The 13,233-nt window shown below is 42.9% G+C and overlaps 1 protein-coding gene across 2 annotated transcripts in view; it reads left to right on the top strand.

Annotated features, from left to right (window-relative positions):
• The window catches only part of RUNX1 (runt-related transcription factor 1), a 353,781-nt gene that overhangs the window by 297,421 nt on the left and 43,127 nt on the right, over nt 1-13,233 (top strand). For both annotated transcript variants that reach the window (XM_006862559.1, XM_006862560.1), the window contains one exon: nt 1,299-1,490. In XM_006862559.1, coding sequence (XP_006862621.1) covers nt 1,299-1,490 — 192 coding nt within the window. The remainder of the gene's footprint in view (nt 1-1,298; nt 1,491-13,233) is intronic.

Here is a 13,233-nt window from a genome sequence, read left to right as displayed (position 1 = left end):
CTGCAATAGAGTGGGCCCTTCTTCCGGTCTGAAATTTGAGACTGTGTAAATGGAGCCAAGGGCCTATAGCAGGAAGAAACTGCAAGGCAGAACGATTTGGGGCCATAATACAAGTTATAAAATTTAATTTTATAATTGTGGCGATTGGAAGCTGGATTAAAATGTGCCTTCCCCACCCTTGTTCTTACCCAGGGCTGGGGCTGGGAGTGGAACCAAGGGATCGTCTTTCTAATTTAAGATTGAGCTAGGGCATGTGAAAGAACACTTTACTGTATGACAAGTAGGCTTCTCCAATCTTGTTCTAAGGAGAGTTGGCAATCAGGGTGTTTTGTTTTGTTTTTGTAATGGTCAATGAGTCTTTATTTCAATTGTTGGGGTAAGGAGGGAGCAGGAGGGTGTCTGCTTGCCCCCTATTGCTCTACAGAGCTGAATCTATAGTTCAGAGATATTTTGATGATAGATTAAGAAGGGAATCTAGGCCCAGCATCCTGGTGATTGTGATTTTGATGAGGAGAGGCCACTAATACTCTCCACAGGCACTGAGGGGCCATCTTGGATATCTGAGCTCCCTGGGGAACATCATCAAGTCTGCATGTTCTCCTGGGGCCCAGTAAGCCCTAGCCTGCTGGGAATATTAAGCAAGGCACCTGCAACTTCCTGCCAACTCCCTCTGTGGGGGTGCACCCAGGAAGTTGGCTTCTAGAGAGAAAGAGTGCTCATGAGGAAAAGGAGAGAGACTGAGGGAATAAGGAGCCACCATTTGACAGGAACCTAGCCTCCCCCTGGACCGTGCACCTGCGGGTTCACAGCCACATCTCATTTCCTTTGTGAAGAGACGATGGCTAACTCCAGGGACCACTTTGCTGACTCTAAAACCTGCCTGTGGTTCGGTGTGCAGTGAGGAGCTGCTAAAGTCACCTTTCATGGCTGCTACAATGTGTGGCCAAGTGCCAACAACCAGGGCACCTCTCCTCCTGTCTGCCATCACCACCACCACCACCAAGCCCTGCTGGTCCACTGGCTACTGCCCAGTAGACATGGGTGCAGAGGGTGGGGTAGTGTCAGGCCCACACTGGGGGGGCGGGGACCCTGTGGCCCTGTGTGGTGAGAGCTTTGTGAACAACTCTTGAGTTCCCACCGGGAGACAACCACCTTTGCAAATCTCTAGCAAATCCACATCTGGCATGGGGAAAGGGAGGGGAAAGATAAGAAAACTCCACAGTACATTTTCTGATCTCTTCCCTCCCTCCCTTCCTCCCTTCTTTCCTGTCCCCTCTCCACCCCGCTCCCCACAATAGGACATCGTCAGAAACTAGATGATCAAACCAAGCCTGGGAGCTTGTCCTTTTCTGAGCGGCTCAGTGAACTGGAGCAGCTACGGCGCACAGCCATGAGGGTCAGCCCGCACCACCCAGCCCCCACACCCAACTCTCGAGCCTCCTTGAACCATTCCACTGCCTTTAACCCTCAGCCTCAGAGTCAGATTCAGGGTAAGTACCTGCAAGAACCCCGCTGCCCACCTCACCTTCCTGGACCATCAATCAGAGACCTGGCCATCCAAGCGCAAAACCCACCCAGACTAATCATGGCTTCTCCTTGATACTCAAATGGTGGTCCCATGATGAGCAGCATCCCAAGGCCTGGAAACTCCTTAGGAAGGCAGTGTGTTGGGTTCCACTCCAGGCCTACTGAATCAGAATCTGCCTTGTAACAAGATCCTAAATAGAAAATTGGGAGCTATGAATGTGCATGTGCGTGTGTGTGTGTATTCTTGAGTACATATGCACACATACATATATATTCTTGAAATATTTTTAGGTTAGCTTTAGCTACACCATTTTCTGACCTACCCAGCAGGAAAGATACACACACAAACACACACAGATCAAGGCAGGTAAAGGTAAAGATGTTTCACGTTCTTGTCTTCAAATTATTTGTGGGGCTTTGTATCTAATGCATGTTTTTGCAGGATTAAAAAATATAAAGAAGTATTAAGGATGTCTAGATGCCATCACATATAGAATGTTATTTGCAAGTCCATAAAGAATGCAGTCGTGCTCATACACACACCCTTACCATAGGGCTAGCTGGCAACTTCCAAAACACTGTAAAATAAATACAATAATTGCACATAACCCACTGTGCCAAATTCAATAATACACAAAGTTCTGAGGCCCCACAAATTAGATCACTTACACTGTAGGAGCCACTGACGTCAATTACTGTTTGCTCTGTGATATCATTGAAAATGGGTGAAATGCAGTCATTTTTCTCTAAGCCCTACAGGACATGGCTGTATATGATATGGTCACAGTCATATTCCTTCCTCAGAGCAGTGGGTGTGGAAAACAGAAAAATAATAATAATAAATAAAAATCAAAAATGATAAGCAGCGCACAGCTCAGGGACAGGGCAAGTAGTCAGGTAGGTGCTGGTAGCTCAGGAACATGGTAGCTCCTCACCTTTCTTTGATGAAACCAATTGGCTTTTTCAGGCCCATGCTGGTCCTTCAGTGTGTTTTTTTCTTCCTGACTTGTCTTGTACATGTACAAGCATCCTACATTCTGTAGCATTTCCGGCACAGTAGCACTTCGAGTAGCATGTTGAGCTGCTAACCTGAAAGGTCAGCAATTTCAGTACACCAGGCGCTCCACGGGAGAAAGATGAGACTTTCTCTTCCATGAAGATTTATAACCTCTGTAGCCCTGTAAAGGGTCACTATGAGTCGTCAGAACGGGCAGCACACAGCCAGCCAGCAGCACTCCTTTGTGGTTCCTGAATGGCACGAAGGGTCTGCATTTGACTCGTAGACTACTGACCTAAAGATTGGGGACTTGAACCCACCTGTGGCACTGTGAAGAAAGGCCTAGTGATCTGCTTTCATAAAGATTCCAGCAAAGAAAACCCTCAGGAACAGTTCTACTCTGTAACATGTGGGTCATCATGGGTTAAGATTGACATGACAACAGCAGTAACTACCCAGTAAGCAAGGTGAGCATTGTGCTTATTTACTAATTATTTACTAATCTGTAATGAACAAGTCCACGTGGGCTTCACTACTTCTTTGGGTAACCGACCCCTACATGAGGTGTTTCCCTGTAGAGTTTTTTAGTGGTTAGCACATGTGAAACCTGTCTTAGAGCATGAGGGTCCACACCATTAGGGTCAGCAGTTATGTTTCTGGAGAGATGGCTTTACAGCAGTGGAAAATTCCCCAAGAAATCTTAACAACAAAATGCAATGCACAAAGCTGCTATACAGCCTTTCTGTAGAGTAGCCCTTTTTAAAATACAAACAGAAACCCGAATTTAGAATTTAGGGATTGCTTTCCATGTAAATTCTCATCTTAGGTGTGTTTAGAAAGAAGTGCCATGCAATCATTGGTCTCTGGGTGCTTAATAATCTTTGATAATTATTCAAAAATGCATATTGATCTTTTTAAAAAGACCTTCCAAAATGCAAGTGTGTATGGGTAAATTGGGTTAAATGGCACTTAAGTGAGAGGGAGGCGCTGGAGTGAAATGATACTTCTAAAGAGGAGAAAGCACTCACAAGTGTTTCTTCATCTTCTGTTTAGGATCATTTAAATGAGTTTGTGTCATTTTCGGGGCGCCATCTATAACATCATTTGTAACTAGGTTACAACGATATTACTAGGATGTGCCTTTTCCTACTGAAACCCAGTTGCCATTGTGTCACCTCTGACTCACGGTGCCCTCATGTGTGTCAAAGTAGAACTGTGCTCTATAGGGTTCTCGGTGTCAGATTTGCTGGAAGTAAATCATACCTACTAATGTTTCAGGTAGTTATTGTTAAGTGCTGTGGAGTCCGTCCCGACTCATAGTGCTAGCCAAGTGCATTAACCATTTGCACCAACCAGCAGCACCTTTCCTACTAATAAAAAAAGAAAACCTGTTTCCAGTGAGAGAGTTCATTCTGATACACAGTAACTCCGTATGTTACAGCATAGACTGGCTCCATATGTTTGCTTGGCTTTAATTTTCCAGAAGCAGATTGGCAAGCCATTCTTCCATACACGGTATGGTCAACCAACCTTGAAGTTAATTAAGTGCTGTCAAGTCAGTTCCAACTCATGGTAACCCTGTATAGGATTTCCGAGGAGCAGTTGGTGGGTTTGAACTGTCACACTTGTGGTTAGCAGTTCAATGTTTATCCTACAGCACCATAGTTGAGTGTCAGCCATTTGTGCTACCCAGGGACTTTTTTCCAACTGAGAGTGGAACTAAAACTACTAAGTGCCTTTCAAAAAGCCGTGGAAAGTTTAGCGACACGGGGGCACATGGAAATGACCACCATGGAGTCTGCTTTGTTTCAGAAGATTTTGGTGAGGTGTATAGCCTGTCTCCCTCTTCATTAACTGTGCTGCCTGAACCCCAAAAGGAAAAAGAAAAAAAAAAAATCCAAATAAAAGTCTGGGAAGGCTTGTTGAACTCTCTTCTCAACAGCCAGGAGCCCTGTGGGTAGAGGCACAGCCATGGACGTGAATTCTTCAGCTACTTTGGAAATACTATCTGCTTAGCAGAGTATCAGGTTTAACATAGAGTCATCACGCCTGTCTTGTTCCTTTTAAAAACTTTGTCCTTCTGCAACATCTAAGCAATAACAACTCGCTTTTAGAGTCCCCTAGGGGCTTGGTCCTGCTTAAAAGAATGTGTTAACCATATTACTGATGTGCTTACTTTCCAAAATATGAATTTGATATTTAGTTCTTCACTTGTAAGGTTGTATGGATCACTTTTTAAAGAATAAAAATATCCAGGATCTTTTCATGTAAAACTCCTTTCATCTTCCCCCACTCCCTAAAAGAAACTGGTATTTTACCCTCCGCATGAAGAAGGAGCTCTGGTAGCATAGTGTTATGAATTGGGCTGCTAACCTCAAGGTCGAAACTACCAGCCTGTTCCGTGGGAGAAAGATGAGGCATTCTGCTCTTATAAAGATTTACAGCCTTGGAAACCCTGTATAGGGTCACATGAGTCAGAACCAACTCCACGGTACTGAACAACAACATGCTTTGAGTAGACCCTGGAGATTTTTCCTGACATTAGAATGTTAGTAGGGATAACATGAAAGCCCCTTGCAGCCAGAACCTTTATTGTATTCTGTACATGTAGTAAAAATGGTTACTTTCTAGGCTTAGTCACAGAGTTTCGATATTATATTTAAGAAGACACAATAACAAAATTCAGCATGTGTTTATGGCTCTCTTTGAAGTGGCAGCGGTCACGCCAAAAGTCTTCAGAGCCGCTCTACAGCAGTGTGATGTGTGAATGTTTTCAGCTTCTCTAACACGTTGGTAACTGGGGCCTCAGAGGGACCGCTGGGGTTTAAAGGGAGCAGTTTCATCAGAGGTAGCCCTGTTCCCTTCACTCTGCTGGTAAGAAATCACAGATCTAGAATAACACCTCTGTTTGTCTAGAATCAGATGTGCTTGAGAACCGTTCAAAACAGACATCTCCAATGATCTAAAGCAGGATTGTGGCGGTGGCGGGGGGGGGGGGGGGGGGCAGGTTACCATACCACCAAACCACTGTTTGTTTGTTGAGGTTTCAACTATAAAAAAGGATCCTGGGTGGCACAGTGATTAAAGTGCCTAGCTGCTAACCAAAATGTCAGCGGTTCAGACTCACCCAGCCACTCCACAGGAGAAAAAAGTGGCAGTCTCCTTCCTTCCATAAAGATTATACGCTTGCAAACCCTATAGGGCAGCTCTTTTCTGTCCTAAATAGTCACTGTGAGTCAGAATCAACTCGACGGCAATGTGCTATGTTTGGGCTCTGGTATAATTATGAAAGGGCTGAGGTTATCAACTTCCTATTTTACCAGGTCTTAAAAGAAATTAAATAGCAATCCATTTATGTCCTGGGTACACAGTTATACAAGTCAAAACATCATAAACTTTGACAGTGTCTGGTTTTATCATTCTTTTATATACGTGGGAAGGAAAGGTTTCGCCTGTCCTTTTGAAACATCCAGTCAGGACTGTTTCCAGAGAAGCAGCCACACTGATGTATAGATGCCAGTTCATCCACCCCTCCCACTTCGTGATGGCTTCAAGCATTTTAAAAAGCATTAAAAGCCTTTTAAGAATTTGGTTCCTGATATACCAAAAATGGACTCCTGGCGTGGTGCTGTAGGATCAGCACTGGACTTTGAACCACAAGATTGGCAGTTCAAGCCCACCAGCTGTTCTTCAGAAACCCTATACACGGTTGCTATGAGTCGGAACCAACTCAGTAGCACTTAACAGTAACAACAGTACCAAAAATGATGAACCACGTTTAAAAGTATGTTACTTCCTCTTTTCTGGGAAGATGGGGGCTGACTAATATCTGCCAGTGTAAAAAAAAAAAAAAAAACTGTTAAAACCAGATAAATTAAGAGATCAGTTTTATGGTTCTTACGTGTATTGTTGAAAACATCTGGGTTTAAAGTTTAGCTCTTCAATTGGACCAGTTATAAGGTATTTTGACATGGGTCAGTCCCTTTGTACATGTTGTTTTTTTCCACAGCAATTTTGTGGTATGATTTACGTATTTGAAACTGAACCTCAGCAGTTAAAAATTGTCCACCACCTCCAAGACAGGAAGTGATGGAGCTTGGACTCAAACCCAGACCTTTCTATGCTGGTGGGAGAGGCAAATTGTTCATGAGGATCGATTAGATAGAGGACTGGCCAGTGTCAAGAAGAATCCCAGTCACAAAGGGACAGATGGGAGAAATGTTGGGCTAGTCACTCATTTGGCAATCCTGCATTGAACGTGCTCTATTATTACTATTCGAGGCGACAATAATACTGAATTTTAGGCACCGTACACCTGCTTAGGGGCCATACTCTGTGATAGGTGCCTTAATAAATTATCTCCTTTGAGTGCAAACCATTTGTATTTGAAGACAGAAAGAAAAGGGTATTTGACCCAGAACGATGAATCTCTAACAGAGATGTAGAATCCTGGTATGGCACTGTCGGATAAGCACTAGACTGTTAACTACAAGGTCAGTGGTTCAAACCCACCAGCTGGCTCCTTAGAAACTCTCTACAAGGTCACTGTGAGTCAGAACCAATTAGATGGTGTTAAGCAACAACAACAGAGATGTGTGAGCAGGAGTGGGCTTCCCATTCACTCGTCCTGTTCACTCTTTGCTATTTGACAGCAAACTGAGAAGCACTTACATGTAAGCTTCTCTTAAGGGGCCTTTGGAATCAAAGCCTTCGTAGTTTCCAAATGCTGTCCACATCAGACCAGCTCCCAGGTGTGGGTGCCTTCCTTTGAAAGGTCCATATGGCCAAAAGGGGCCCCTGACCTTCCACATCGTCTCCTGATTTGTGGCATTCCAAATGATTTTTTGTTTGGGTAGTTAGTTATTTACCCCACAAGTTAAAGTTACTTTCACAGTACCATATTGTAGTGCTCTCTGGCACTCTTGTCTCTGAAACACTTCAAGACATTGAACTAACTCTGTTTCTCTGCTGAATGGGGTTAGTGTGTCTGCCGGATTCTCTCTTCATCGGCTGGCTTGGCAAGGAAGAAAAAAGAAAAGAAGCTTCATCTTTCTGGAGGAGGAGGAAGTAAATTATCTTCCAACCTGGGGAGTAAAATATCAAACTATTTCTTTCATGTCTTCTTTCTTTTTGTCTGTTTCTCTTTCTTTCTTTCCATCTTTCTTTTCTCTCTTTCCCTTCTTACCTCCTTTCTTGTTCAAGAAGTTCTAAAAGTTTGGTTTTTGTTTTTTTTTTTTAAAAAAAAAAAACAAAGGGAGGAGCTTGGGGCTGTTTAACTACCTTAGAAGTAGAGGGTCCAATAAAACTCCAGGAATCCCATATACAGATCAAAAAGTCATCATTTAATGATTACATAAAGAACGCCAGTGCTAGAAATCAACATCTTTGATATGCTGTTAAAATGGAAAGCGAATGGTTTTATTTATCCATAACTCTTAACCCTTTACCCCAGGGAAGAAGGTTTGAGAGTCTTTTACAGAAAAGAAATGTGAATCTGCCATTCTGGTGAATAAAGATAAGGAAAGAATAAAGGAGAGAGGAAGGAAGAGAGAAAGAAGCCAAAAGAGACAGGAAGACAGTAAAATGGGAGAATGAAGAGCTGAGCTGCCGCAAGCTGCAGCTGCAGCCAGAGGTTACAAAGTTAATAGAATTAGAAACATTCTCAGGCAGGAGTTGCAAACTAGTTACTGTTTGCTGTGTTCTTAGCTGGTGCCGCATAAACTAAAATTTAAAGCTGAGTCTAAAAGCTCCGACGATTGAATTGCATTGCAGGGGAAAGGGGGATCGAAAGCAAGCTAAGAGTCTTCTTATTTAACAACAACAAAACACACGCCTTTGATTCCTTGTCTGTCTCCCTGTGCCTTTGGTTTTCTTGAGTTTGACTTTCTCGAGTTTGACGTGACTAAAAGACACAGTGCTGTTTGTCCTTGTTTTCTCACCTGAGTTACTTAACCACCGTTTAAGTATACAATCCAGCCTTCCCTTAACTCTCTGTGGCTCTATAGATGGATGCTGTTCCTGTTGTTAAGTGCCTTCAAGTCAGTTCCGACTCAAGTTGTTGTTAGATGTTGTCGAGTTGTTTCCAACTCAAAGCATAGAACGAAACACTGCCCGGTCCTGTGCCATCCTCACAATCTTTGTTAAACTTAAACCCATTGTTACTGCCACTATACCAATCTGTGTTGTTGGGAGTCTTCCTCTTTTTCGCTGACCCTCCACTATGCCAAGGACATGATATCCTTCTCCAGGGACTGGTCCCTTCAGATAATGTTCTAAAATATGAGAGATAACATCTCACCATCCTGGCTTCTAAGGAGGTGAACAAACACAGAATTGTTTGTTCTTCTGGCAGACCGTGGTATTTTTAATATGCTTCTCCTACAACATAACTCAAATGCATTGATTCTTCCTTGGTCTTCCTATTCATCGACCACCTTTCACATGCATATGAGGCAATTGAAAATAAATACCATGGCTTGGACCAGGTGCACCTTAGTCCTCAGATTGACATCTTTGTGAACACTTTGAGGTCTTGTGCAGCAGGTTTGCCTAATGCAGTATGTTGTTTGATTTCTTGACTGCTACTTCCATGAGTGTTGATAATGGGTCCAAACAAAATGAAGTCTTCTACAGCTTCAATCTTTTCTCCATTATCATGATGTTATTTATTGTCCAGTGGTGAGGATTATTTTCTTTACACTGAAGTGCAATCCGTACTATAGACTGCGGTCTTTATCTTCATCAATACGTATTTTAAGTCTTCTGAGCTTTCAGCAAACAAAGTTGTATCATCTGCAAATCGCAGATTGTTAATGATTCTTCCTCTAATCCTGGTGCCATGCTCTTTTTCATATAATTCAGCTTTGTGGATTATTTGCTCACCATTCAGAAGAGGACGTGGAACTAAAGTTATCATTGCTGATGTCAAATAGATCTTGACTGAAAGCAGAGACTACCAGAAAGATGTTTATTTTTGCTTTATTGACTATGCAAAGGCTTTCAATTAGGGATCATGACAAGCTATGGACAACATTGTAAACAATGGGTATTCCTGAACACTTGATTGTGTTCAGGAGGAATCTATACATAGGCCAAGGGGTAGTGGTTCGAACAAAACGAGGGGATACTAAATGGTTTAAAATCAGGAAAGGTATGTGCCAGGGTTGTATTCTTTCGCCAGATTTATTTAATCTGTACCTATTCTGACTCATAGTGACCCTGTATAGTGTTTCTGAGGCTGTACATCTTTGCAGAAGCAGAAAGCCTCATCTTTCTCTTGTGACGTAACTGATGGTCTTGAACCACTGACCTTATGGTTCACAGTCCAATTTTTATCCTACAGGGCCACTGCACTCCCAAACCATATGGATAGTCCAACCATAAGCCTGACCAACGCAGTACTGCCTCGAATCAGCAGTAAAAAACATTTTCCATCAAGTTAGTTCTGATTCACAGTAATCCCATGTGTGCCTGAGTAGAATTGAACCCTATAAGGTTTCCAGTGGCTGAATTTTCTGAAGTAGATCACCAGGGCTTTCTTCTGAGGTACCTTGGGTAGACTGGAACGTCCAACCTTTCAGTTAGCAGCTGAGCTTGTTAACTATTCGCACTACCCAGGAACTTCATACTAGAGTAAAATTGTTGTTGTTAGGTGCCATCGAGTTGGTTCCAACTCATAGCCATCCTGTATAGTTTCTGAGGAGCAGCTGGTGGGTTCGAACTGCTGACCTTGAGGTTGGCAGTCTAGTAGTTATCTATCAGCACCACACCAGGACTCCACTTGTTATTTTTCTTGTTATGTGCTGTCTTCCAACTTACAGTGGCCCTGTATAGGGTTTCTGAGGAGTGACTGGTAAATTTGAACCACTGACCTTGTAGTTCAAACTGACCTTGAGGTCAAGTGCTTGATTCCATGGTGGTGACTGTGTGCCGTGGAGTCGGTTCCAACTCATAGTGACCCTGTACAGGGTTTCTGAGGCTGTAAATCTTTATGGGAGCAGAAAGCCTCATCTTTCTCCCGCGGAACAACTGGTAGATTTGAACTGCTGACCTTAAGGTTCGCAGCCCGATTCGTAACCACTACACTACCAGAGCTCCTGTGATTCCATTAGCGCTACTCAAATACATGTAATGTATCTGCAAGCACCTTAAAGTTAAAGAATTTAATAAACCAGCCCCTCAAAGACACAGTGGCAAGCTCTCACCACACTGGATTGCTAACCACAAGGTTGGTGATTCAAACTCACCAGCCGCTCCTTGGAAACCCTCTGCAGGGTTGCTGTGAGTCAGAATAGGTACAGATTGATTAAGTGACCAGTACATATTGGGTAGATTGTTCATACCCTGTGAACACCCCTTTTAATTAGAAGGAAAGAGGGGTCCACTTGATGGCTTGAAATGAATGACCAACTATTCATTCTGTGGACTTGATCCCTTCTGAACGTTTCCCCTTATTCTCATAAGCCTGTTCACATGCACATTTTCAGAAAATCGCTTTTAAGAAAGCTGTAGTGAGAGCATTTACTTGTCAGAGATCAGTGATCTGGAATTCCTGGGTCAGCATTGGTACTGATGCTTAAACAGCAGGAGGGTTAAGCTGGGACTCTAACGGCAGGAAAGACAGCACACCATGGTGGTGGTGGTGGTCTTGCTGTTGAGTCGGTTCCTGTTTATGTATAACAAACTAAAGCCCTGCCAGCCCTTCTCTATCTGTAAGATCTAGTTGTTCATTACATCCAGACTGTCAGTCCATCTCACTGAAAGTTTCCCTTGTTTTCACTGTCCCTGTACATTACCAAACATGAAGGTGTTGTCTTTTTCTAGAGATTCCTCATTCCTGATAACCAAAGTAAGCGAGTCATGGTGTCACCATCCTTGATTCTAAAAAACATCTGTTTGTACTTCTCTAAGCAGAGCATGACATCATTGTTGTTGTTCAGCACTGTCGAGTCAGTTCCATCTCACCTGCATAGGGTTTCCAAGGAGTGGCTGGTGGGTTTGAACCTTGTGGTTAGCAGTTCAGTGCTTATCCTACAACTCCACACCAGGAGTCCATGATGGCTAAGAAGTAGGGCTAGACAGGCAGACAGCTTTCATTCAAAACTGGTGATCACCCTTTATTGCTGTAGGACTTTTTGCAAATAACCTCTTAAATCATCAGTTTTCCCATCTGCAAAATTGGAGTAATAATAATCCTTGCACACCCTAGGATCATGGTAAAATATAAACCACTGTATATTAAGTCAGTCCATGATTAACATTTAATCACTGCTAGCTATTATGGTCATTAACTATTTTGATTGATGAATTTGAATTACGGTGTTGGGGAAGAATTTTTAAGTGCCATAGAGTCCGTTCCAACCCATAGTGACCCTGTATAGGGTTTCCAAGGAGCAGCTGGTGGGTTTGAACTGCAAACCTTGTTGTTCAAACTGACCTTGAGTTCAAGTGCTTATCCTACGGCACCACACCAGGACTCCTGTCAAATACATAATGGACTACCAAAGGACAAACAAATCTGTCTTGGAAGAAGTACAGATAGGATGATCCTTAGAAGCAGTGGTAGTAAGACATACTTTGGACATGTTTATCAGTAGGGACATCATGATAGACATCATGATATCTCTGGAGAAGACATCATGCTTGGTAGAGGGTTAGAGAAAAAGAGGAAGGCCCTCAATGAGAAAGATTGACCGAGTGGCTGCAACTATGGACTCAAATATAGCAATGATTATGAGGATGGAGCAGGACCTAACAGTGTTTCCTTCTGTTCTACATAGCGGTCACTATGAGTCATAACCAACCTGACATCTTTTAACAACAACAACAACAACATTATGATTAACATCAAAACAATGGCAAATGTAATGGTTTCTTATGGCTGCTATAAAAAAATCACCACAAACTTGTTGGCTTAAAACAACAGAAATTCATTGTTTTACAGACTTAGAGGTCACATTCCTTCTGGAAGCTCTAGAAGAGAATCCTTCCTTGCCTCTTTCATCTTCTGGTGGTTCTTGGGAGTTCTTGGTTTGTGACTGCATCACTCCAATCTCTAGCTCTGTCTTCACATAGACTTCTCCTCTGTGTCTTCTTTCCTTCTTTCATAAGAACACTTGTCATTAGATTTAGGGCTGACTAGCACCTGGATATCTGGAGATCCTTCATATCATTGCATCTGCAAAGACCCATTTTGCAAATAATATCACCTTTACAGTCTCTAGGGATTAGAAGACAGGCATTTCTTTTTGGAAGCCAACATGCAACACTATTCCCACCCCCACTCACCCCACCAACAAACACACTGCTATCTAGCCATTTCTGATAGGACTGAGTAGATCTGCTCCATGGAGTTTCCAAGGCTATCAATCCTTATGGAAGAAGACTGCCTATCTTTTTCCTGTGGAGTGACTAGTGGGTTTGTACCACTCACTGCACCAGGGCTCCTTCAGAACACTACAGTAAGACAGGATAGGGGCATCAGACTATCACTGACAACATGGAATGAATCTAAAGATACTGTTCTCTTGTCCATTGCCCAGTACAGATATGAGGGGCAGGGAGATGCAAGAACAACATCTGATGATTAAATACCTCCCTTGTGTTTTCTAGTTATTCTTAAGTAGCCCGTCATTTGCTGGGTTTCAGCATCATGGTACTTTTACTCCCCTACCAGGAGAAGGAGGGAGCTTTTGTTTTGTTTTATTTCT

Source organism: Chrysochloris asiatica, unplaced genomic scaffold (assembly GCF_000296735.1).
Source record: "Chrysochloris asiatica unplaced genomic scaffold, ChrAsi1.0 scaffold00049, whole genome shotgun sequence".
Taxonomy (NCBI): Eukaryota; Metazoa; Chordata; class Mammalia; order Afrosoricida; family Chrysochloridae; genus Chrysochloris; species Chrysochloris asiatica.
Note: the sequence above shows the minus strand (reverse complement) of the source record. Positions and strands in the feature narration are given on the sequence as shown.